This window comes from Salmo salar, chromosome ssa16, assembly GCF_905237065.1.
Source record: "Salmo salar chromosome ssa16, Ssal_v3.1, whole genome shotgun sequence".
Taxonomy (NCBI): Eukaryota; Metazoa; Chordata; class Actinopteri; order Salmoniformes; family Salmonidae; genus Salmo; species Salmo salar.
The window spans coordinates 59,884,622-59,912,087 of NC_059457.1; the positions used below are offsets into that span (position 1 = coordinate 59,884,622).

The window sequence follows — 27,466 nt, forward strand, 5'->3', positions numbered from 1 at the left end:
GGCCCTGAATCAATATTTTCTCTGGTAATGCAATTGAAGGCATCACACAGTGCATGTGGTGGGCTATGTGGAGAGATGGGTGAAGTGACCTACCTGGCACCCCTAACAAACAATAACCTCAAAACCGTTACAGCACCTTCGCTCAACCGTCCCGGTGGAGGGACACCGATCCCGTAGAAGTTTTAATTTGCATATGGTGCAGCAGACCTTCATGGCAAATGAGGATGAAATGCTCAAAGTTTGTCTTTTATGATATTTATCTCAATGTAGGCCTTCAGCTAGAGTGTAAAATACACATATTTAGGAAAAGTCAGGGACAGGTGGATTGAAGATTTTTATTGAAATTAAGTTATTGAAATGACATGGAGTTGTAGACCTAACAGTCGTGTTTACTGTAGTTTTAGCATAACTTAACTATTGGCATAAAGATTCCAACAGGACAACGACCCTAAGCACACAGCCAAGACAACACAGGGGTGGCTTCGGGACAAGTCTCTGAATGTCCTTGAGTGGCCCAGCCAGTGCCCGGACTTGAACCTGATCGAACATCTCTGGAGAGACCTGAAAATACCTGTGCAGCGACGCTCTCCATCCAACCTGACAGAGCTTGAGAGGATCTGTAGAGCAGAATGGGAGAAACTCCTCAAATACAGGGGTGCCAAGCTTGTAGTGTGATACCCAAGAAGACTGATGGCTGTAATCGCTCCCAAAGATGCTTCCACAAAATACTGAGTAAAGGGTCTGAATACTTATGTAAATGTGATATTTCATTATATATATTTTAGCAAAAATGTCTAAACCTGTTTTTGCATTCTCATTATGTATAGATTGATGAGGGGGGATAAGGCTGTAACTTAACAAAATGTGGAAAAAGTCGAGTCTGAATACTTTTTGAATGCAATGTGTCATGTGACCCTCATGTTAGGCCTCATGCCTCATGTTAGGCCTCATGTAAAATCATTGTCGAAAGTGCAAGAGATGCTGCTGCTTGACAAACAGGTGCTGTTAGATTACAATATCATTTATCTGCCTGTTTGGAACAGTGTAAACAACACTACAATAATGAGAAGTAATACCAGTCTGTTCTAATGAAACAAAATTGTCAAGCCATTACTATAGAAAGGTTTAATAACAGCCGGATTTGTCTAATTGCTTTATCTGACATTTTGCTGTTGTCTTCAGCACATGTGACCTGCTTCAGGAAGCTAGGCGTATGTTGCAGGTCACTACTTCACAGGAGAGGCGTCTGAACAGCTCTTTTTAATCAAAATGCGTTTTTTTGGTCAGAAATGCCTTCTCAAACATGTGCCTTAATAACAAACTTGTATGCTATCTGTAAATACGAATAAAATTGTAAAATTACGAGCCTAGTTGGTTTAGCCACAGAAAAAGTCAGCGACCTTCCCGCTAGCAGTGATTGAGTTTGGATTGGTCTGCCATATCGCACGCTTCTGTCTATTTGAGCTGGTCAGTATGTCTAGGTAAAAAATGTATTGCGTAGTAAAACTGCATAAGTGTTGCTCTCTGCTTTCTGGATGACCCAGTTTTGAAATCAGTGGAATTCGAGTAGGATAGCTAAGGAGATGGAGAAAACACCTGTCCCTAGATTGCATCTTCAAACTAAGGGCAACCATGGCATCCGACAGGAGATGCGTCCATCCATGAATGATGTGTACGGATAAGATAGTCTAGCTAGCTACATTTTCAGATATTTGTTAGCTACCTGCAGATTGATGCAGGGTAGTAACGTCATGAGTTGTGATTATGGTAAAACAATTTAGCTAGCTTCATGTCTTAACAAAAGACTCCACTATGCAAATAACCATTTTAGGTGCGTTTTGTAAATTCTGTCTGGCCTCCTGTCTCACTCTGACTCTCTCCTCCTGTCTAATTCTGACCCTAACCCACTCCTCCTGTCTAATTCGGACCCTAACCCACTCCTCCTGTCTAATTCTGACCCTAACACACTCCTCCTGTGTCTGACTTTCTCCTCCTGTCTACCTGACCCTGTTTTCCTGTGTCTAACTCTGACCCTCTCCTCCTGTCTACCTGACCCTGTCTTCCTGTGTCTAACTCGACCCTCTCCTCCTGTCTTCCTGTGTCTCTGACCCGGTGTCTCCTCCTGCGTCTGAACCTCACCCGGTGTTTCCTCCTGCGTCTACAGTGAGGGAAAAAAGTATTTGATCCCCTGCTGATTTTGTACGTTTGCCCACTGACAAAGAAATTATCAGTCTATAATTTTAATGGTAGGTTCATTTGAACAGTGAGAGACAGAATAACAACAAAAAAAACAGAAAAACGCATGTCAAAAATGTTATAAATTGATTTGCATTTTAATGAGGGAAATAAGTATTTGACCCCTCTGCAAAACATGACTTAGTACTTGGTGGCAAAACCCTTGTTGGCAATCACAGAGGTCAGATGTTTCTTGTAGTTGGCCACCAGGTTTGCACACATCTCAGGAGGGATTTTGTCCCACTCCTCTTTGCAGATCTTCTCCAAGTCATTAAGGTTTCGAGGCTGACGTTTGGCAACTCGAACCTTCAGCTCCCTCCACAGATTTTCTATGGGATTAAGGTCTAGAGACTGGCTAGGTGTCACGCCCTGACCAGGTGAACTCGGGTATTTTGGGTCAGGGTGTGTCATGTTGGGTATTTTTCCTGGGTTTGTTTTCTATGTTAGCATTATAGCCTTGTGTTGGCTCTATGGGGTTTATTTCTATGTTGGGTTCTGTCGATTCCCAATCAGAGACAGCTGTCGCTAGTTGTCTCTGATTGGGATCACATTTAAGTTCCTTTTCCCCCACGCTGTTGGTGGGGTGTTGTCTCTTTGTGTTTGAGCAAGTAACGTATCGGCATTTTCTTGATTTTGTGTACGTGTTTATTTCAGTGCAAAGAATAAACATGTGTTCGCTCCCAGCTGCGTTTTGGTCCGCTTCCTCGTCACCCGACGACGATCGTTACAGAACACCCCACCAAACAAGGACCAAGCAGCGGGAGGATCAGGAGCGTGAGAGATGGGCTCGCGAGGGGAAGGAGTTCTGGACCTGGGAGGAGATCATGTCGGGGAAAGGACCCTGGCGAAAGGATTCCCAGGTCGAGGAGGTAAAGCCAGCCGGTGGACGGAGTCGCAGGCGGCGGTCGAGGAGGCCCGGAAGACACCCCCAAGAAATTTTTTTGGGGGGGCTAATGGGGTGGTCCGGAAGGGCAGAGGAAGAGCCCAGACCACTGCTCTCGTGGGGGATGACGGCGGAGGAGGAGACGAAGATGAGGCGGTTGATTGAGGACCTGCTGAGGGAAGATCTGGAGGAGGAGCCATGGTATGCGGAGTTGCGCGCTGTGTCGCCAGTGCGCCCGCACAGCCCGGTGCGTCCGGTGGACATGCCCAGCACATGCCGTGCTAGGATGGGCATCCAGCCAGGACGAGTGGCTAAACCGGCTCCACGCTTCAGTTCACCAGTGCGTGTTCACAGTCCTGTCTGGCCCGTTCCTGTTCCCCGCACCAAGCCCACTGTGCGTGTCCACAGTCCTGTCCGGCCCGTCCCTGCTCCCCGCACCAAGTCAATGGTGCGTGTCCCCAGTCCGGCCCGGCCCGCTCCTGCTCCCCGCACCAAGCCAGTGGTGCGTGTTCCCAGTCCGGCCCGGCCCGTCCCTGCTCCCCGCACCAAGTCAGTGGTGCGTGTCCCCAGTCCGGCCCGGCCCGTCCCTGCTCCCCGCACCAAGTCAGTGGTGCGTGTCCCCAGTCCGGCCCGGCCCGTCCCTGCTCCCCGCACCAGGTTAGTGGTGCGTGTCCCCAGTCCGGCCCGGCCCGTCCCTGCTCCCCGCACCAAGTCAGCGGTGCGTGTCCCCAGTCCGGCCCGGCCCGTTCCTGCTCCCCGCACCAAGCCAGTGGTGCGTGTTCCCAGTCCGGCCCGTCCCTGCTCCCCGCACCAAGTCAGTGGTGCGTGTCCCCAGTCCGGCCCGGCCCGTTCCTGCTCCCCGCACCAAGCCAGTGGTGCGTGTTCCCAGTCCGGCCCGGCCCGTCCCTGCTCCCCGCACCAAGTCAGCGGTGCGTGTCCCCAGTCCGGCCCGGCCCGTTCCTGCTCCCCGCACCAAGCCAGTGGTGCGGGTTCCCAGTCCGGCCCGGCCCGTCCCTGCTCCCCGCACCAGGTCAGTGGTGCGTGTCCCCAGTCCGGCCCGGCCCGTTCCTGCTCCCCGCACCAAGCCAGAGGTGCGAGTCCCCAGTCCGGCCCGGCCCGTTCCTGCTCCCCGCACCAAGCCAGTGGTGCGTGTTCCCAGTCCGGCCCGGCCCGTCCCTGCTCCCCGCACCAAGCCAGTGGTGCGTGTCCCCAGTCCGGCCCGGCCCGTTCCTGCTCCCCGCACCAAGCCAGTGGTGCGTGTTCCCAGTCCGGCCCGGCCCGTTCCTGTTCCCCGCACCAAGCCCACTGTGCGTGTCCACAGTCCTGTCCGGCCCGTCCCTGCTCCCTGCACCAAGTCAGTGGTGCGTGTCCCCAGTCCGGCCCGGCCCGCTCCTGCTCCCCGCACCAAGCCAGTGGTGCGTGTTCCCAGTCCGGCCCGGCCCGTCCCTGCTCCCCGCACCAAGCCAGTGGTGCGTGTCCCCAGTCCGGCCCGGCCCGTTCCTGCTCCCCGCACCAAGCCCACTGGTGCGTGTCCACAGTCCTGTCCGGCCCGTCCCTGCTCCCCGCACCAAGTCAGCGGTGCGTGTCCCCAGTCCGGCCCGGCCCGTTCCTGTTCCCCGCACCAAGCCAGTGGTGCGTGTTCCCAGTCCGGCCCGGCCCGTCCCTGCTCCCCGCACCAAGCCAGTGGTGCGTGTCCCCAGTCCGGCCCGGCCCGTTCCTGCTCCCCGCACCAAGCCAGTGGTGCGTGTTCCCAGTCCGGTCCGGCCCGTCCCTGCTCCCCGCACCAGGTCAGCGGTGCGTGTCCACAGTCCTGTCCGGCCCGTTCCTGTTCCCCGCACCAAGCCCACGGTGCGTGTCCACAGTCCTGTCCGGCCCGTCCCTGCTCCCCGCACCAAGTCAGTGGTGCGTGTCCCCAGTCCGGCTCGGCCCGTTCCGTTCCTGCTCCCCGCACCAAGCTAGTGGTGCGTGTTCCCAGTCCGGCCCGGCCCGTCCCTGCTCCCCGCACCAGGTTAGTGGTGCGTGTCCCCAGTCCGGCCCGGCCCGTCCCTGCTCCCCGCACCAAGTCAGCGGTGCGTGTCCCCAGTCCGGCCCGGCCCGTTCCTGCTCCCCGCACCAAGCCAGTGGTGCGTGTTCCCAGTCCGGCCCGGCCCGTCCCTGCTCCCCGCACCAAGTCAGCGGTGCGTGTCCCCAGTCCGGCCCGGCCCGTTCCTGCTCCCCGCACCAAGCCAGTGGTGCGTGTTCCCAGTCCGGCCCGGCCCGTCCCTGCTCCCCGCACCAGGTCAGTGGTGCGTGTCCCCAGTCCGGCCCGGCCCGTTCCTGCTCCCCGCACCAGGCCAGTGGTGCGAGTCCCCAATCCGGCCCGGCCCGTTCCTGCTCCCCGCACCAAGCCAGTGGTGCGTGTTCCCAGTCCGGCCCAGCCCGTCCTTGCTCCCCGCACCAAGTCAGTGGTGCGTGTCCCCAGTCCGGCCCGGCTGTTCCTGCTCCCCGCACCAAGCCAGTGGTGCGGGTTCCCAGTCCGGCCCGGCCCGTCCCTGCTCCCCGCACCATGTCAGTGGTGCGTGTCCCCAGTCCGGCCCGTCCCGTTCCTGCTCCCCGCACCAAGCCAGTGGTGCGGCTTCCCAGTCCGGCCCGGCCCGTCCCTGCTCCCCGCACCATGTCAGTGGTGCGTGTCCCCAGTCCGGCCCGTCCCGTTCCTGCTCCCCGCACCAAGCCAGTGGTGCGTGTCCCCAGTCCGGCCCGGCCCGTTCCTGCTGCCCGCACCAAGCCAGTGGTGCGTGTTCCCAGTCCGGCACGGCCCGTGTCCGGTCCACCGGTGCCCAATCCTGTTCCGGTCGACGGCTCCGCTCCAGAGCCTGAGCATGCCGCTCCACAGTGGTCCAGTCCGGGCCAGAGGGGTAGGGCTATGGTGGAGGCGGGGGAAAGAACACGCCCGGGGCCAGAGCCTCCACCGAGGGTGAGGCGCCCACCCGGGTCCCCCCCCCTAATAGACTTAAGTTTGGTGCGCCGGGAGTACGCACCGTTGGGGGGGGGGGTACTGTCACGCCCTGACCAGGTGAACTCGGGTATTTTGGGTCAGGGTGTGTCATGTTGGGTATTTTTCCTGGGTTTGTTTTCTATGTTTGCGGTATAGCCTTGTGTTAGCTCTATGGGGTTTATTTCTATGTTGGGTTCTGTCGATTCCCAATCAGAGACAGCTGTCGCTAGTTGTCTCTGATTGGGATCACATTTAAGTTCCTTTTCCCCCACGCTGTTGGTGGGGTGTTGTCTCTTTGTGTTTGAGCAAGTAACGTATCGGCATTTTCTTGATTTTGTGTACGTGTTTATTTCAGTGCAAAGAATAAACATGTGTTCGCTTCCAGCTGCGTTTTGGTCCCCTTCCTCGTCACCCGACGACGATCGTTACACTAGGCCACTCCAGGACCTTAATGTGCTTCTTCTTGAGCCACTCCTTTGTTGTATTGGCCGTGTGTTTTAGGTCATTGTCATGCTGGAATACCCATCCACGACCCATTTTCAATGCCCTGGCTGAGGGAAGGAGGTTCTCACCCAAGATTTGATGGTACATGGCCCCGTCCATTGTCCCTTTGATGCGGTGAAGTTGTCCTGTCCCCTTAGCAGAAAAACACCCCCAAAGCATAATGTTTCCACCTCCATGTTTGACGGTGGGGATGGTGTTCTTGGGGTCATAGGCAGCATTCCTCCTCCTCCAAACACGGCGAGTTAAGTTGATGCCAAAGAGCTCAATTTTGGTCTCATCTGACCACAACACTTTCACCCAGTTGTCCTCTGAATCATTCAGATGTTCATTGGCAAACTTCAGACGGTCATGTATATGTGCTTTCTTGAGCAGGGGGACCTTGCGGGCGCTGCAGGATTTCAGTCCTTCACGGCGCAGTGTGTTACCAATTGTTTTCTTGGTGACTATGGTCCCAGCTGTCTTGAGATCATTGACAAGATCCTCCCGTGTAGTTCTGGGCTGATTTCTCACCGTTCTCATGATCAATACAACTCCACGAGGTGAGATCTTGCATGGAGCCCCAGGCCGAGGGAGACTGACAGTTCTTTTGTGTTTCTTCCATTTGCGAATAATCCCACCAACTGTTGTCAAATTCTCACCAAGCAGCTTGGCGATGGTCTTGTAGCCCATTCCAGCTTTGTGTAGGTCTACAATCTTGTCCCTGACATCCTTGGAGAGCTCTTTGGTCTTGGCCATGGTGGCGTAAATTAGTTTGGAATCTGATTGATTGATTGCTTCTGTGGACAGGTGTCTTTTATACAGGTAACAAACTGAGATTAGGAGCACTCCCTTTAAGAGTGTGCTCCTAATCTCAGCTCGTTACCTGTATAAAAGACACCTGGGAGCCAGAAATCTTTCTGATTGCGAGGGGGTCAAATACTTATTTCCCTCATTAAAATGCAAATCAATTTATAACATTTTTGACATGCGTTTTTCTTGATTATTTTGTTATTCTGTCTCTCACTGTTGAAATAAACCTACCATTAAAATTATAGACTGATCATTTCTTTGTCAGTGGGCAATCGTACAAAATCAGCAGGGGATCAAATACTTTTTTCCCCTCACTGTATAACTCTGACCCGGTGTCTCTTCCTGCGTCTGTCTCTGACCCGGTGTCTCCTCCTGCGTCTGTCTCTGACCCGGTGTCGTCGTCTCCTGCGTCGGACCCTGACCCCTCCTCCTGTGTCTAACTCTGACCCTCTCCTCCTCCAGATTCTGATGAGTCTCCGGGTGCCAGAGAGCGGACAGTGGTTGTCCGATGCAACGCTGCGCTCTGTAGCGAGGACCTGTGCAGTCGTCTGAACGCCAAGAAGGACTCTGGCTGCCAGACTGAAGACTTCCTGGTCTGCGCGCCGTCCCACTGGAGGGTCCAGTACCAGCGTGGTCAGCAGGGGGTCAGCTCCACCCCTGTCCCGCTGTCCCTCTCCACCGGGAACATCTCCTCTCTACTGAACACTTCGGAGCGCAACAACGCCATGTTCTCCTCTTCGCTGGGGGTACGCCTGCATTCATGCAGCCAGCCAAGGGAGGGGAGGAGACTGATTGAGGTTCACCACCACAGTGAGGAGGAGGAAGAGGAGCTGTCTCCCTCTGAGACTGATGACTTCCTGTCTGGGTTGGGGGAGCCAAAGGAGAAGGGGGAGGAAAGTGCAGATGACCAGTCCCAGCCGGACCACCCTCTGGCCAGCCTGAAGTACCAGCAGCGCACTGGCAGCCCCTGGCTTGAGAGGAGCCAATCCCGCCTCCCCCGGAAGGTTGACATGGGGAGCTGTGAGATGTCCTCCAGCTCAGATACTTTCTCCAGTCCGCTCCACTCCACATCCACCAGGCGGGTTGTTGGGTGTCAGATGGACCATAAAGATGACCACCAATCTTCTAGTGGGAACTGGAGCGGCAGCAGCTCAACGTGCCCTTCCCACACCTCTGAAACCCTCCCCCCGGCTGCCTCCCCCCAGCTCACTGGCTCCTCACACTGTGACTCGGAGCTGTCGCTGAACACCGGCCCCCACGCTACAGATGACCCTGCCCCCATCCTCATCCTGGACCCATACCAGACCGACCGGCAGCTGGACGATTTAGGGGTCAGCACGGCTAGTGATGGGGAGTGGAGTTACACCCACCCTGATTCCAGGCTCCATGACTTCAGCCCTGAGCGCTCCAGAGAGGGGGAGGGGAGTCTGGGGTACCCCAGCTTTACCAGCATGGCTACCTGTGAGAGCTTCACTACAGACAAGCCTCCTTCTGAGAAGGCTGACACTGTATCATACTACTCCATAGACAATGAAGGATACTACACCTCCATGCACTTTGACTGTGGTCTGAAAGAGAGCAAGAGCTTCATGTATAACTACTCTGACTGTGGACAGGAGCACATGACTCTGGGGAGACGCTGTCTGACATTGAGGAAACCTAAGGCCAAGCCCTCTGCCCCCAGACGCAGCTCCTCACTAAGGAAGATCAGCGGGGGGGGGAATTCTCCTGACGACACCGAACCAAAGAACCGCAGCGGGCAGCAAAGAAAGTCGTGTTCCAGAGAGAGGAGGTTACAGCTGGACCTAGAGGGCTCCCTGGGCCACCCTAACCTCCCTGACCCCGACCCTGCTCTGGGCCACCTGGGAGGGGAGGGGGGCCTGGGGCAAGACCCTCTGGAGCCCCTAGCGGCCCTCGAGACCTGGCGGATGGAGAACACCGAGGAGATGCCGGGCTCCGGCCTGTTTGGTTCCTCTGACAGAGGCTCCTATAAAGATGAGGGAGCTGTCCAGTCAGACTATGCAGATCTCTGGCTTGTGAATGACTTGAAGTCGAACACTGACCCCTATCGCTCTCTGTCTAACTCCTCCACTGCTACCGGTACTACTGTTATAGAATGCATAAAGTCTCAGGAGAGTTCAGAGTCCCAGACCTCCCAGTCAGGCTCCACCCCCTCACTGCCATCAGTAGAAGACTTCAAGATGTCCTCCCTGCCCTCAGTAGAAGGGGACTTCAAGATGTCCTCTCCAGAGAGGCTGGTCGGCTTAGTGTCACCATCTAGTGGCTACTCCAGTCAATCCGAGACCCCCACCTCTTCCTTTCCCTGCGCCTTCTTCCCCAGTCCCCTGTCACCCACCAATCAGAAGAGGAAGCCCAAGATTCCAGAGAGGAAATCATCTCTGTCCGTCAACTCCACCAGAGATGTGGAGCTGCCAGTCATCCCCCCCAGCCACCAGGACCTCCACGCCCTTCACAGCCCTAACCCTACCAGCCCTCCTCCAGTCTCTACCAAGCCCCCAGGCCACAGGAACCAGCTCTACCTCCTGCAGCAAAGCAAGCAGACGGCAGCAGCATCGGCCAGCGCTGAGGCCAGAGCGGCAACCGAGACCTCCAGCAGTCTTCCCATGACCATCACCCCCACCGTGCTGCACTCAGTCCAGCTGAGATCTGTGGGGAAGCAAGGAGAGGGGAGCCCTGACCGGCCCGGCCCAGATGTTGCCACCAGACCCAAGTGTCCCACTGTGAACATCAGCCTCCCTTCCAGCAGCAGGTCCCCTGAGTCTACAACCATGAAGCCTCCAGCCTACAACTCCCAGGTTCCCCCCTCTCAACAGTACTGTGAGTCACTGTTGGCCCCCAGTGAAGGCCCTGTCGGTAGGGACCAGGCAGGTCACAGTAGCGTGAGGTACAGGCAGGACAGACACCCTGCTGAAGCCCAGTGGAGTACCACCACCTTCAGACAGCCTGTAGACCAAACACTGGCAGATCAGGAGAGACTACCGGACCAGGAGAGACTACCGGACCAGGAGAGACTACCGGACCAGGAGAGACTACCAGAAGAGGACCATACCATCAGAGACCAACACCAGCCTCTCCTGGACCAACACCAGCCGCTTACAGACCAGCAGTCCCTGCTAGACCAGGAGGTCTGCCAGACGGGGACTGAGGCCACAAGGGTGACCCCAGGTCAGGAGGTAGAGGAACAGAAAGCTCTATTCTCTGGGAGTAGCAGCAGTCTGGAGGCAGAACAGTCCCGACCGCTACCACCTGAGCCATCTGAACTACAGAGGCCTGAAGACCTTTCAATGTTTCCTGGTCATTACAGCTTAGCCACAACATCAGAGAGTCTAGACAAAGTGCCTGTTAAAAGTGATCAGTCTGAAACATTGCAAGCTTATCCAATCAGCGATGTGGCTGGCAGAGAAGAGGAGTGTAAGTCTTCAGGAGTTCCAACCAATTAGTGTCTCTCAGGATAGCAGCAGGGAGGAGTAGAGGAAGGGTCCACCTCCACACCAGGGTCACCCCAGAAACACACTACCCCAGACACTACCCCAGAAACACACACTGCCCCAGAAACACACTACCCCAGTCTCAGAGACTAACCCAGTCTACCCCAGACACCCCAAACACAGAGACTACCCCAGTCTAACCCAGACTCAGAGACTACCCCAGTCTACCCCAGTCTACCCCAAACACCCCAGACTGAGACTACCCCAGTCTACCCCAGACTCAGAGACTACCCCAGTCTAACCCAGACTCAGAGACTACCCCAGACTACCCCAGTCTACCCCAAACACCCCAGACTCAGAGACTACCCCAGTCTACCCCAGACTCAGAGTCTACCCCAGTCTACCCCAGACTCAGAGACTACCCCAGACTACCCCAGTCTATCCCAAACACCCCAGACTCAGAGACTACCCCAGTCTACCCCAGACTCAGAGACTACCCCAGTCTAACCCAGACTCAGAGACTACCCCAGTCTAACCCAGACTCAGAGACTACCCCAGTCTACCCCAGACTCAGAGACTACCCCAGTCTACCCCAGACTCAGAGACTACCCCAGTCTACCCCAGACTCAGAGACTTCCCCAGTCTACCCCAGACTCAGAGACTACCCCAGTCTACCCCAGACTCAGAGCAGGGCTACTGCAGTAAAGATGAAACGTCAGACAGCCGTTCAACTGTTGTTGTCATTGACTAGAAGACAGGAAATCTTTTTAAAATAGTCTAGACGCTAGCTTTAATTAAGGATTGTGAGGTGCCTTTAAACCAAACAAGCTTTGTCTTGTCATTAATCCAGCCCAACCCTGTTTTTCCAGATTCCAGACCCAGTGACAACTCTGTGTTTCCTCTGAGTGAGGAGACCAAGGCTGAGGGTGACGTCTTCCTGTCGCCCACCAAGGCTGAGGGTGACGTCTTCCTGTCGCCCACCAAGGCTTGCACTACAGAGGAGCTGTTTGCCATGATACACAGGTGGGTTTCTGGTGATAGTTTGATTTGTCACTAAGCTAATAACCTTGTTTTGCAAGAAAGAAGCATAGGTGCTCTAACTTTTACAAATGTAACCCTGTTAACCCTGTTAACCCTAACCCCTGTTCTGTTATTCATAACCCTAACCCCTGTTAACCCTAACCCCTGTTAACCCTGTTAACCCTAACCCCTGTTAACCCTGTTAACCCTATTAACCATAACCATAACGCCTGTTAACCCTAACCCCTGTTCTGTTATTCATAACCCTTACCCCTGTTAACCATAACCCCTGTTAACCCTAACCCCTGTTCTGTTAACCATAACCCTAACCCCTGTTCTGTTATCCATAACCCCTGTTCTGTTATCCATAACCCCAACCCCTGTTCTGTTATCCCCAACCCCGGTTCTGTTATTCATAACCCTTACCCCTGTTAACCCTAACCCCTGTTAACCCTAACCCCTGTTCTGTTATCCATAACCCCTGTTCTGTTATCCATAACCCTAACCCCTGTTCTGTTATCCATAACCCCTGTTCTGTTATCCATAACCATAACCCCTGTTCTGTTATCCATAACCCTAACCCCTGTTCTGTTATCCATAACCCCTGTTCTGTTATCCACAACCCCTGTTCTGTTATCCATAACCCCTGTTCTGTTATCCATAACCCCTGTTCTGTTATCCATAACCCATGTTCTGTTATCCATAACCCCTGTTCTGTTATCCATAACCCCTGTTCTGTTATCCATAACCCCTGTTCTGTTATCCATAACCCCTGTTCTGTTATCCCTAACCCCTGTTCTGTTATCCCTAACCCCTGTTCTGTTATCCATAACCCCTGTTCTGTTATCCATAACCCCTGTTCTGTTATCCACAACCCCTGTTCTGTTATCCACAACCCCTGTTCTGTTATCCATAACCCCTGTTCTGTTATCCATAACCCCTGTTCTGTTATCCATAACCCCTGTTCTGTTATCCATAACCCCAACCCCTGTTCTGTTATCCATAACCCCTGTTCTGTTATCCATAACACCTGTTCTGTTATCCATAACACCTGTTCTGTTATCCATAACACCTGTTCTGTTATCCATAACCCCTGTTCTGTTATCCATAACCCCAACCCCTGTTCTGTTATCCATAACCCCTGTTCTGTTATCCATAACCCCTATTCTGTTATCCATAACCCTAACCACTGGTCTGTTACACCCAGTCCTAACCACTGTTCCACTGTCCTTCATAGATCCAGGAGGAAAGTTCTAGGTAGGAAGGACTCTGGAGAGTTAAGTGCCCGGAGCCGTCTGTGTGCTGCATCTGGGAGCACCTCACCTTGTACCCCAGTCACCCCACCTGGCAACACTGTGACTTCTCCGGTGAACCCCAGCACCCCAACCACCCCCACTGGCCCCCAGAAGGCCCCGGGACCCATCTACCGCAGCCTGAAGAAGTCCAGCACCTCCCACGAGGAGTTTAAACTTTTACTCCTGAAGAAAGGCAGCCGGTCAGATTCCAGCTATCGCATGTCAGCCACAGAGATCTTGAAGAGCCCCATCGGCCCCAATGCCCCTGGAGACCCCCTTGCTGAGAAGCCCCTCTCGCACCCGCCAGGCACGGAGAAGCTCCCCAGCCCCTTCACAGAGGGCTTCTCTCCTAAAGGCCTGTCCACTGCAGCCTGTCCCAGACAGAACCGATCCCGCATCCCTCCTCCACCCACCAGCAGCCGCTACAGCGTCCGCAGCAGGCAGTACCCAGCCCCCATGCAGGCCATCTCAGAGGGCGAGACGGAGAACTCAGACAGGAGCCACTCCTAACATACAGCACCTTCCACCTTTCAGAAATGTAAAACAGAGGAACATCTTAAGGTTTTAGAATAGATAGTAGAGAACAACCAGACTGACTTAGAACATTTTAACTGTGTCTAACTATTTATAATACAGTATGTATTTCTGTTTTTAGCTTTTGGTATTGAAGGAAAACAGAGAGACTTAAGAACAGAAATGAGAGAGAGAGAGAAACTTCTGTAGCCATGTTCTATTGAAAAAAGAAATGCTTTTTAAACTGTTAGGAAAGTTAACAGGAATATGTACTGTGCTATGTGAAGGCTGTTTTTATATCAAGGCAACCTTGTGTTGTAGCGCTACAGGAAAGACATGGGTATCTTCCATTGTAACCCTTAACCGTAGCCCTTAACCTTAACCCTTTTATGATATTGCTGGAAAATGCCACATGTATAGAATATATCGATATAATGAGATTTACAGTATAATATATTCACTTTTCACTAATGGTGTAAAAGTTGTGAAATACCTTAGAGTAACACAGTATGAGTCATAATACCCATAAAGCCTGGCTGTCAAACAGGTAAATGGTTCCATTCATTTTTCCCATAGAAACATGTAAAATAAGGGCTGTGTTTCGTGGCCTTATTTCTATTACAGCATGTTGGATGACTGTCATTCATATTCACCCAGTTCAATGTAACAGTGATGGGTTTAGGTTACTGTCCTTCACCCAGTTCAATGTAACAGTGATGGGTTTAGGATACTGTCCTTCACCCAGTTCAATGTAACAGTGATGGGTTTAGGATACTGTCCTTCACCCAGTTCAATGTAACAGTGATAGGTTTAGGCTACTACATGATACTCTAATGTTCCCTATTCCCATTATGAGGTTGCTACAACCTAGCCTATGAATTAAAGTTTTCAACGTAGGTGCACACAGGCCGAGAGAGACATTTGAGATGACAGTGACACATGGACAGACAGTGACATTCAACACCGCCTTGCACACTCCTGCCTGCATCTAGCTGATGTAGGGTGTCATCATTAGCCCAACAATTGCAAACAAGAGTTTCTATTGGACACATTAATGTATTTTATCCCCGTTTTGTTTGCTTCCGTTTCTAAGAAACGTTTTTCAACAGAATCGGCAGAATGAATACACCCCTGATCACGCATAAACACAGTTCACTTTCATAGCAGCCACGTTGTATTCCTTCTCGACCTCTATGCACTCTCCTCCTCTCACCTTTTCCCTTCGCTTGTGGACTTCAAATGAACAACACATCAGCTGTGTGACCAAGTGAAAAAACCTTTCCAAGCCAAACCATATCATAACCGCTACACACAGCCTGCATCGTTGTCCCCATATTAGCTAAAGTAACGTCCTAGTCAACATAGCAAATAGAACTAATGTGTTAGTAAACCCACTACAATCATGCAGTAACGGTACAGTGTTTAGTCAGTAAGCAGTTAGACCTGCGTCCCCGGTGGTAATAAATTAATAATACCAAAAGCTTACCTTGACTTGAGTTCCAGTGTTGTGTTGGATAATCATAGCCAGCTAGCCAATATAGCATCCCTCTGTTTGAGCCGGGTGTTTGAGTAACTAAACTAGCCAGCTACATTTACTAGCTAAGTGAAACTAAGAACAAATGTATTTGTTGAAAACTGTTCAACTATTGTCTTTCTCTCAGAGTCAACTACTCACCACATTTTATGCACTGCAGCGCTAACTAGCTGTAGCTTATGCTTTCAGTACTAGATTAATTCTCTGATCCTTTGATTGGGTGGACAACGTGTCAGTTCATGCTGCATGAGCTCTGATAGGTTGAAGGATGTTCTTCGGAAGTTGTCATAACTGTGTAAGTCTATGGAAGGGGGTGAGAACCATGAGCCTCCTAGGTTTTGTATTGAAGTCAATGTACCCAGAGGAGGATGGAAGCTAGCTGTCCTCCGGCTACACCATGGTGCTACCATACAGAGTGCTGTTGAGGCTACTGTAGACCTTTGCAAAAGTGTTTTAATCAGTTATTTCTCTTGATGTGAATATATTTAGTATAGTTTTATCTAAAAAGGATAACTTTTTCTATGTTTTACAATTTTTTATATAATTCACTGAGGAGGATAGTCCTCCTCTGAGGAGCCTCCACTGGTTGTAGGCTATACTGGCGTGTCGTTTTGATAACCGTGTAAATCTCTTTAGGACAAGGTGACTTTTATCAATATATTTGCCTGGATTTACCCCCCAAAAATGAAATGCTAATTACAATAGCTGCTAATGTGGCTATCGTAAAGAACAACAAATGCCTTGATGATCTGGACGAGACAACCGAATCTGGACGAGACAACCGAATCGAGGCAAAGAATCTCTGGATTAACTATTTAATGTTAGCTAAATGTAGTAATGAATACATTAGCTAAACTTGAACTGTCTTGTGCAAGTTTTACATTGACACAATACCTGTTAGGTATCAGCTAGAGGAGACCTGTAGGATCAATACCTGTTAGATATCAGCTAGAGGAGACCTGCAGGATCAATACCTGTTAGATATCAGCTAGAGGAGACCTGCAGGATCAATACCTGTTAGGTGTCAGCTAGAGGAGACCTGCAGGATCAATACCTGTTAGATATCAGCTAGAGGAGACCTGTAGGATCAATACCTGTTAGATATCAGCTAGAGGAGACCTGCAGGATCAATACCTGTTAGGTATCAGCTAGAGGAGACCTGTAGGATCAATACCTGTTAGATATCAGCTAGAGGAGACCTGCAGGATCAATACCTGTTAGGTATCAGCTAGAGGAGACCTGTAGGATCAATACCTGTTAGATATCAGCTAGAGGACACCTGCAGGATCAATACCTGTTAGGTATCAGCTAGAGGAGACCTGCAGGATCAATACCTGTTAGATATCAGCTAGAGGAGACCTGTAGGATCAATACCTGTTAGATATCAGCTAGAGGAGACCTGCAGGATCAATACCTGTTAGATATCAGCTAGAGGAGACCTGCAGGATCAATACCTGTTAGATATCAGCTAGAGGAGACCTGTAGGATCAATACCTGTTAGGTATCAGCTAGAGGAGACCTGCAGGATCAATACCTGTTAGATATCAGCTAGAGGAGACCTGCAGGATCAATACCTGTTAGGTGTCAGCTAGAGGAGACCTGTAGGATCAATACCTGTTAGATATCAGCTAGAGGAGACCTGTAGGATCAATACCTGTTAGGTATCAGCTAGAGGAGACCTGCAGGATCAATACCTGTTAGGTGTCAGCTAGAGGAGACCTGCAGGATCAATACCTGTTAGGTATCAGCTAGAGGAGACCTGTAGGATCAATACCTGTTAGGTATCAGCTAGAGGAGACCTGCAGGATCAATACCTGTTAGGTGTCAGCTAGAGGAGACCTGCAGGGATTTGTAGTTTTGCATGACGTCTACTTTGATGCTGATTAGCATTTTCTAATATGAGAGTAAATAAATGTGAATATATTGATAAGTCACCCTGTCCTAGAGAGATTTACACGGTTATCAAAACGTCACGCCATGGTAAGCCTACACGAAACACAGCCCTTGTTTTAAGGGTTTCTAAAATCCCCTATGGGGAAAATGTATGGTGGAAAAACGATTGGAACCATTTCCCTGTTTGACCACTATGATTTATCGGTATTATGACACTGCCACTGTGGGACTCTATTAAGTCTTGCTTATTAATAAATATTATTCCTCTACTATAAATCTAATAAATAGTAGCCTAGTCCACATTTCCTCTGGTTCAGCAGAATACAGTACTACTGTAGTACAGTCTGTAGTACTATATATAATATATATATGATATGTATGTGTGTGTGTTATGTATGTATGTATGTATGTGTGTATATATATATATATATATGTGTATGTATGTGTGTATATATGTGTATGTATGTGTGTGTATATATATACATACATACATACATACATACATATGTATACACTCGTGTGTGTGTGTGTATATATATGTATTTGTGTACAAAACATTAGGAACACCTTCCTAATATTGAGTTGCACCCCCTTTTGCCGTCAGAACAGCCTCAATTCATCAGAACATGGACTCTACGGGGTGTCCAGCGTTCCACAGGGATGCATGTCCATGTTGACTACAATGCTTTGCATAGTTGTCAAGTTGGCTGGATGTCCATTGGACCATTGTTGATACACACAGGAGATTGTTGAGTGTGAAAAACCCAGCAGCGTTGCAGTTCTTGACACACTCAAACTGGTGAACCTGTTACCTACTGCCAAACCTCGTTCAAAGGCACTTAAATATTTAGTCTTGCCCATTCACCCTCTGAATGGCACACAATCCATGTCTCAATTGTCTCAGGTTAAAGAAGGATTTTTAAGCCTTGTCTCCTCCCCTTCAACTACATTGAGGTGAATGTGACATCAATAAGGGTTTTTTAAGTCATGGGAAGAGCAGGTGTTCCTAATGTTTTGTACACTCCGTTTATATTTTTGTTACATTAATACAGTGCCTGAAGTATTCAGACCCCTTGACTTTTTCCACATAATTGTTAGGTTACAGCCTTATTCTAAAATGGATTAAAAAAAATGTTTCCCCTCATCAATCTACACACAATACCCCATAATGACAAAGAAAAAGAAACGTTGGAATATTTGCTAATTTATATACACCGAGTGCACAATTATTAGGCAAATTGGATTCCTCAGGATTCATTTTATTGTTGAACAAATACAATGCTCTCAGTCAATCCAAAATGTTATTAAACCCCAAACCTGAATGTTTAACAATGGAAAAGTGAGTTTTGTCTGTCTCAGGGGAATATATAATGTGCCGAATTATTAGGCAACTAAATTACAAAAATAATTTCTCCCAACTCACTTGTTTATTGTCAGTTTTTTTGAGTAAGTGTAACAAATAAGTAACACAATGACAAATACAAATTTTGGCCTTTCAAAAATATTCAGTGACCAATATAGCCACCCTTATTTTCAATAACTGCCATGAGCCTTCCATCCATGGAGTCTGTCAGTTTCTTGATCTGTTCACGATCAATTTTCGCTGAAGCAGCAACTACAGCCTCCCAAATGCTGTTCAAAGAGGTGTATTGTCTTCCATCACTGTAAATCTCACGTTTGAGAAGGGCCCACAAGTTCTCAATAGGATTTAAGTAACGGTGAGGAAGGGGGCCAGGTCATTATTCTGGCATCTTTGAGGCCCTTGCTGGCTAGCCAAGCAGTGGAGCACTTGGATGCATGTGATGGAGGATTGTCCTGCATAAAGATCATGGCCTTCTAGAATGCTGAGGACTTCTTCCTGTACCACTGTTTGACGAAAGAATCTTCCAGAAACTGGCAGTAGGTTTGGGAGTTGAGTTTCAGTCCATCTTCAACCCGAAAAGGTCCAACTACCTCATCCTCAATAATAGCAGCCCATACCAGTACCCCTCCTTCACCTTGCTGGCACCTGACTCAAAGTGGTGCCCTGTGTCCATTACTGATCCAGCCAGCACCCATCCATCTGGTCCATCAAGAGTCACTCTCAATTGATCTGTCCATAAAACCTTTGAAAAATCTGTCCAGGTAATTCTTTGCCCAATCTTGACACTTCCACTTATGAATCTTTTGGTCAGTAATTGTGGTCAGCTGATGCTTAAAGTTAGTGAGGGAGATACAAGACTCCAGCTTCAGTGATTTTTGCAAATCGTTCCAGTCATAAGGAGCAGAGAACTGGAAGGAAAGGAAATGTTGCCTTTGGGGATGTCCAGTGAGATATACCTGCTGGAGCGCGTGCTACGGGTGGATGTTGCTATGGTGACCAGTGAGCTGAGATAAGGCGGGGCTTTACCTAGCAAATACTTATAGATGACCTGGAGCCAGTGGGTTTGGCGACGAATATGTAGTGAGGACCAGCCAACGAGAGCATACAGGTCGCAGTGGTGGGTAGTATATGGGGCCTTGGTGACAAAACGGATGGCACTGTGATAGGCTACATCCAGTTTGCTGAGTAGAGTGTTGGGGGCTATTTTGTAAATGACATCGCCAAAGTCGAGGATCGGTAGGATAGTCGTTTTACGGGGGTATGTTTGGCAGCATGAGTGAAGGAGGCTTTGTTGTGAAATAGGAAGCCGATTCTAGATTTAATTTTTTAATGTGAGTCTGGAAGGAGAGTTTACAGTCTAACCAGACACCTAGGTATTTGTAGTTGTCCACATATTCTAAGTCAGAACCGTCCAGAGTAGTGATGCTAGTCGGTCGGGCGGGTGCGGGCAACGATCGGTTGAAGAGCATGCACTTAGTTTTACTAGCATTTAAGAGCAGTTGGAGGCCACGGAAGGAGAGTTGTATGGCATTGAAGCTCGTCTGGAGGTTAGTTAGCAGAGTGTCCAAAGAAGGGCCAGAAGTATACAGAATGGTGTCATCTGCGTAGAGGTGGATCAGAGAATCACCAGCAGCAAGAACGACATCATTGATATATACAGAGAAAAGAGTCAGCCCAAGAATTGAACCCTGTGGCATCCCCATAAAGATGCCAGAGGTCCGGACAACAGGCACTCCGATTTGGCACACTGAACTCTATCTGAGAAGTAGTTGGTGAACCAGGGGAGGCAATCATTTGAGAAACCAAGGCTATTGAGTTTGCCGATAACAATGCGGTGATTAACAGAGTCGAAAGCCTTGGCCAGGTTGATGAAGACTGCTGCACAGTACTATTTTATCGATGGCGGTTATGATATTGTTTAAGACCTTGAGCGTGGCTGAGGTGCACCCATGACCAGCTCGGAAACCAGATTGCATAGTGGAGAAGGTACTGTGGGATTCGAAATGTTCAGTGATCTGTTTAACTTGACTTTCGAAGATTTCAGAAAGGCAGGGCAGGATGGATATAGGTCTATAACAGTTTGGGTTTAGAGTGTCTCCCCCTTTGAAGAGGGAGATGACCGCGGCATCTTTCCAATCTTTAGGGATCTCAGACGATGCGAAAGAGAGGTTGAGAATAGGCTAGTAATAGGGGTTGCAACAATTTCGGTGGATCATTTTAGAGAGGGTCCAGATTGTCTAGTCCAGCTGATTTGTAGGGATCCAGATTTTGCAGCTCTTACAGAACATCTGCAATCTGGATTTGGGTGAAGGAGAAGCGGGAGGGGCTCGGGCAAGTCGCTGCAGGGGGTGCTGAGCTGTTGGCCGGGGTAGAGGTAGCCAGGTGGAAAGCATGGACAGCCGTAGAAAAATGCTTATTGAAATTATCGTAGATTTATCGGTGGTGACAGTGTTTCCTAGCCTCAGTGCAGTGGGCAGCTGGGAGGAGGTGTTCTTATTCTCCATGGACTTTACAGTGTCCCAAAACTTTTTGGAATTAGTGCTACAGGATGCAAATTTATGTTTGAAAAAGCTAGCCTTTGCTTTCCTAACTCACTGAGTATATTGGTTCCTGACTTCCCTAAAAAGTTGCATATCGCAGGGGTTATTCGATGCTAATGCAGAACGCCACAGGATGTTTTTGTGCTGGTCAAGGGCAGTCAAGTCTGGGGTAAACCAAGGGGTATATCTGTTCTTAGTTCTACATTTTTTGAATGGGGCATTGCTTATTTAAGATGGTGAGGAAAGCACTTTTGAAGAGCAACCAGGCATCCTCTACTGACGGGATGAGGTCAATATCCTTCCAGGATATCCAGGCCAGGTCGATTAGAAAGGCCTGCTTGCTGAAGTGTTTTAGGGAGCGTCCGACAGTGATGAGGGGTGGTCGTTTGACAGCGGACCCATCACACACGCAGGCAATGAGGCAGTGATCACTGAGATCCTGGTTGAAGACAGCAGAGGTGTATTTAAAGGGCATGTTGGTCAGGATGATATCTAAGAGGGTGCCCATGGTTACGGATTTGGGGTTGTACCTGGTAGGTTCCTTGATAATTTGTGTAAGATTGAGGGCATCTAGCTTAGATTGTAGGACGGCCGGGGTGTTAAGCATATCCCAGTTTAGGTCACCTAACAGTACGAACTCTGAAGATAGATGGGGTGCAATCAATTCACATATGGTCTCCAGGGCACAGCTGGGGGCTGAAGGGGGTCTATAGCAAGCGACAACAGTGAGAGACTTGTTTCTGGAAAGGTGGATATTTAAAAGTAGAAGATCGAATTGTTTGGGCACAGACCTGGATAGTATGACAGAACTCTGCAGGCAATCTCTGCAGTAGATTGCAACTCTGCCCCCTTTGGCAGTTCTATCTTGTCGGAAGATGTTATAGTTAGGGATGGACATTTCAGGGTTTTTGGTGGTCTTCCTAAGCCAGTATTCAGACACGGCTAGGACATCATGATTGGTGGAGTGTGCTAAAGCAGTGAATAAAACAAACTTAGGGAGGAGGCTTCTAATGTTAACATGCATGAAACCAATGCTTTTACGGTTACAGAAGTCAACAAATGAGAGCGCTTGGGGAATGGGAGTGGTGCTGGGGGCTGCAGGGCCTGAGTTAACCTCTACATCACCAGAGGAACAGAGGAGGAGTAGGATAAGGGTACAGCTAAAGGCTATAAGAACTGGTTGTCTATTGCGTTAGGGACAGAGAGTAAAAGGAGCAGATTTCTGGGCGCGGAAGAATAGATTCAAGGTATAATGTACAGACAGGGGTATGGTAGGATGTGAGTACAGTGGAAGTAAACCTCGGCATTGAGTGAGAGAGGTTTGTCTCTAGTGGCACCGGTTAAGCCAGGTGAGGTCACTGCATGTGTGGAGGGTGGAACAAAAGGGCTAGCTAAAGCATATTGGGCAGGGCTGGAAGCTCTACAGTGAAATAAGACAATAATCACTAACCAAAACAGCAATAGACAAGGCATATTGACATTAGGGAGAGGAATGTCTAGCCAAGTGATCATAGGGTCCAATGCGTAGCAGTAGATGAGTCAGGGAGCCAAATTCAGTAGTGCTACTACGCTAGGCGAGCTGGAGACACGGCGATTCAGACAGCTAGCAGGCCGGGGCTAGCAGATGGGCATCCGGCAACGTCGCAAAGGAAGAGTCTGTTGAGACCACCTCGGACGGTACGTCGGCAGACCAGTCGTGATGGATCGGCGCGGCTTCGTGTCGGCAGTAAATTGCCGGCCAATTGGCAAAAGAGGTATTGTAGCCCAATAATTGGCTGGTGGACCTCTTTGGCTAACCGGAAGATGGGCCGAGCTCGAGACTAGCTCCAGGCTAACTGGTGCTTGCTTCAGGACGGAGACGTTAGCCAGGAGTAGCCACTCGGATAGCAGCTAGCTAGCTGTGATGATCTGGTGTAAAGGTTCAGAGCTTGCGGTAGGAATCCGGAGAAGTGGTAGAGAAAATGCAGTCCTATGGGATTGGCTCTGGGTTGATATCGCGCTGTGCAGACTGGCAGGAATTGACCGGGTTGAGGCTGGCTGGTGTCTGAGTTAACGGTGAGGACCGCTAGCAGTAGCTTACTGACTAGTAGCTAGTCAGCTGGCTAGGTTCTGAAGGGGGTTCTGGTTCTAAAGTATAAAATTAGCAGATCTGTACCACATTGGGTGAGGCGGGTTGCAGGAGAGTTTATTCAGTCCGTAGATGGAAAGTGAGATTAAAATATACACAAAATATATACGAAGAAAACGATATATACATGGGACAGGACGGGAAAGACAGACACACGTCCGAATGCTACGCCATCTTGAATAATAATACCACTGACCATAACCACACAGCTACTGACCACAGCTAGACACCATAACCACACAGCTACTGACAACAGCTAGACACCATAACCACACAGCTACTGACAACAGCTAGACACCATAACCACACAGCTACTGACCACAGCTAGACACCATAACCACACAGCTACTGACCACAGCTAGACACCATAACCACACAGCTACTGACCACAAGACAACTACTGACCTAAATTACTGACCACATAACTACTGACCATAAATCTGGACCACAACTACTGACCATATCTACTGACCACACATCAAATTAACATAACTACTGACCACACATCTAATTAATATAACTACTGACCACACATCTAATTAACATAACTACTGACCACACATCTAATTAATATAACTACTGACCACACATCTAATTAATATAACTACTGACCACACATCTAATTAACATAACTACTGACCACACATCTAATTAACATAACTACTGACCACATAACCACACAACTACTGACCACACATCTAATTAATATAACTACTGACCACAACAACAAAACTACTAACCACAACCACACAACTAATTAATATAACTACTGACCACACATCTAATTAATATAACTACTGACCACACATCTAATTAATATAACTACTGACCACACATCTAATTAACATAACTACTGACCACACATCTAATTAACATAACTACTGACCACATAACCACACAACTACTGACCACACATCTAATTAATATAACTACTGACCACAACAACAAAACTACTAACCACAACCACACAACTAATTAATATAACTACTGACCACACATCTAATTAATATAACTACTGACCACACATCTAATTAATATAACTACTGACCACACATCTAATTAACATAACTACTGACCACACATCTAATTAATATAACTACTGATCACATAACTACTGACAGCAAATATTGATCAGAACTACTGACCACGCAACTACTGACGACACGATTACTGACCACAACCCCGAAAAACCAGTATCTGTGTGGTTGTGGTCAAAACACCAGTCTCAACGTCAACAGTGAAGAGGCGACTCCGGGATGCTGGCCTTCCAGGCAGAGTTCCTCTGTCCAGTGTCTGTGTTATTTTGCCCATTTTAATCTTTTACTTTTATTGGCCAGTCTGAGATATGGCTTTTTCTTTGCAGCATCCCGGAGTCGCCTCTTCACTGTTGACGTTGAGACCGGTGTTTTGCGGGTACTATTTAATGAAGCTGACTACATCAATAAAGGTTTGGTATACCTCAACTGGTATTCCATCCAGCCCTGAAGTTCCCCCAGACTTAAAGGCTTTAATTAAATCAAGAAGTTCCTCCTCTGTAATTTGGCCTTCAGAAAGAGTCTTTCTGTACAGCTGTTAATTTCACATTATTAACAACAAAAAAATCCAACCCTAACCCATTTTAAAATAAGGCTGTAATATAAAAATATCAAGGGGTCTTAATACAATCTCATCTCTGTTAAAAGTACACTATAGACACAAAAGTATGTGGACACCCCTTGAAATTTGTGGATTCGACTATTTCAGCCACACTCGTGGCTGACGGGTGTATAAAATCGAGCACACAGCCGTGCAATCTCCATAGACAAACATTGACAGTAGAATGGCCTTACTGAAAAGCTCAGTGACTTTCAACATGGCGCTGTCATAGGATTCCACCGTTCCAACAAGTCAGTTTGGCAAATTTCTGCCTTGCTAGAGCTGCCCCGGTCAGTCATTGTGAATTGGAAACGTCTAGGAGTAACAACCTAGGCCACACAAGCTCACAGAACGGGACCGCAGAGTGCTGAAACGCTTAGCGCGTACAAATCGTCTGTCCTTGCCGACTGCGAGCCAGGCCGAATTGCCCAACATCAGTGCCCAGCCTCACTGATGTGCTTGTGGCTGAATGGAAGCAAGTCCCCGCAGCAATGTTCCAACATCTAGTGGAAATCCTTTCCAGAAGAGTGGAGGCTGTCATAGAAGCAAAGGGGGACCAACTCCATTTTAATGCCCATGATTTTGGAATGAGATGTTGGACGAGCAGGTGTGCACATACTTTTGGTCATGTAGTGTTTGTGTATTCTCCATCATCCCTATTTGTAGTGTTCAGTGGATGACCTTGACGTTTTCGCTCTTTTTTTCCCTCCTGTGTAGGAATATCAGATCAAGGTCTTGCTGTTCAAGATCTAGCACTTGAAATTCAAAAAGAGACGTGGCTAAAAGTACTGTCGTTAAGCATAGAACACCAGACTAGCCTGACATGTAACTAGCATTTATAAACAGGCATAACACCAGACTAGCCTGACATGTAGCTAGCATTTATAAACAGGCATAACACCAGACTAGCCTGACATGTAGCTAGCATTTATAAACAGGCATAACACCAGACTAGCCTGACATGTAGCTAGCATTTATAAACAGGCATAACACCAGACTAGCCTGACATGTAGCTAGCATTTATAAACAGGCATAACACCAGACTAGCCGGACATGTAGCTAGCATTTATAAACAGGCATAACACCAGACTAGCCTGACATGTAACTAGCATTTATAAACAGGCATAACACCAGACTAGCCTGACATGTAGCTAGCATTTATAAACAGGCATAACACCAGACTAGCCTGACATGTAGCTAGCATTTATAAACAGGCATAACACCAGACTAGCCTGACATGTAGCTAGCATTTATAAACAGGCATAACACCAGACTAGCCGGACATGTAGCTAGCATTTATAAACAGGCATAACACCAGACTAGCCTGACATGTAACTAGCATTTATAAACAGGCATAACACCAGACTAGCCTGACATGTAGCTAGCATTTATAAACAGGCATAACACCAGACTAGCCTGACATGTAGCTAGCATTTATAAACAGGCATAACACCAGACTAGCCGGACATGTAGCTAGCATTTATAAACAGGCATAACACCAGACTAGCCGGACATGTAGCTAGCATTTATAAACAGGCATAACACCAGACTAGCCGGACATGTAGCTAGCATTTATAAACAGGCATAACACCAGACTAGCCTGACATGTAGCTAGCATTTATAAACAGGCATAACACCAGACTAGCCTGACATGTAGCTAGCATTTATAAACAGGCATAACACCAGACTAGCCGGACATGTAGCTAGCATTTATAAACAGGCATAACACCAGACTAGCCTGACATGTAACTAGCATTTATAAACAGGCATAACACCAGACTAGCCTGACATGTAGCTAGCATTTATAAACAGGCATAACACCAGACTAGCCTGACATGTAGCTAGCATTTATAAACAGGCATAACACCAGACTAGCCTGACATGTAGCTAGCATTTATAAACAGGCATAACACCAGACTAGCCGGACATGTAGCTAGCATTTATAAACAGGCATAACACCAGACTAGCCTGACATGTAGCTAGCATTTATAAACAGGCATAACACCAGACTAGCCTGACATGTAGCTAGCATTTATAAACAGGCATAACACCAGACTAGCCTGACATGTAGCTAGCATTTATAAACAGGCATAACACCAGACTAGCCGGACATGTAGCTAGCATTTATAAACAGGCATAACACCAGACTAGCCGGACATGTAGCTAGCATTTATAAACAGGCATAACACCAGACTAGCCGGACATGTAGCTAGCATTTATAAACAGGCATAACACCAGACTAGCCTGACATGTAGCTAGCATTTATAAACAGGCATAACACCAGACTAGCCTGACATGTAGCTAGCATTTATAAACAGGCATAACACCAGACTAGCCTGACATGTAGCTAGCATTTATAAACAGGCATAACACCAGACTAGCCGGACATCTAGCTAGCATTTATAAACAGGCATAGAACACCATACTAGCCTGACATGTAGCTAGCATTTATAAACAGGCATAACACCAGACTAGCCTGACATGTAGCTAGCATTTGTAAAAAGGCATAGAACACCATACTAGCCTGACATGTAACTAGCATTTATAAACAGGCATAACACCATACTAGCCTGACATGTAGCTAGCATTTATAAACAGGCATATACCAGACTAGCCTGACATGTAGCTAGCATTTGTAAACAGGCATATAACACCGGATCCGGAAATAAAAAAATTGTCATAAGCAAGTCAAAAGAGTGTCTCAGCCCCTC

At 48.7% G+C, this 27,466-nt stretch overlaps 1 protein-coding gene across 6 annotated transcripts in view; it reads left to right on the forward strand.

The window, feature by feature from the left end:
• Positions 1-15,147, forward strand: part of LOC106574160 (Nance-Horan syndrome protein) — a 105,787-nt gene extending 90,640 nt beyond the window's left edge. For 3 of the 6 annotated variants that reach the window (XM_045697530.1, XM_045697531.1, XM_045697532.1), the window contains 3 exons: positions 7,848-10,817; positions 11,704-11,857; positions 13,092-15,147. In XM_045697530.1, coding sequence (XP_045553486.1) covers positions 7,848-10,817; positions 11,704-11,857; positions 13,092-13,659 — 3,692 coding nt within the window. In that variant the 3' untranslated portion in view covers positions 13,660-15,147. The remainder of the gene's footprint in view (positions 1-7,847; positions 10,818-11,703; positions 11,858-13,091) is intronic. The other 3 variants (XR_006759792.1, XM_045697533.1, XM_045697534.1) reach the window with 3 other exon arrangements.
• Positions 15,148-27,466: the final 12,319 nt, after the last annotated feature.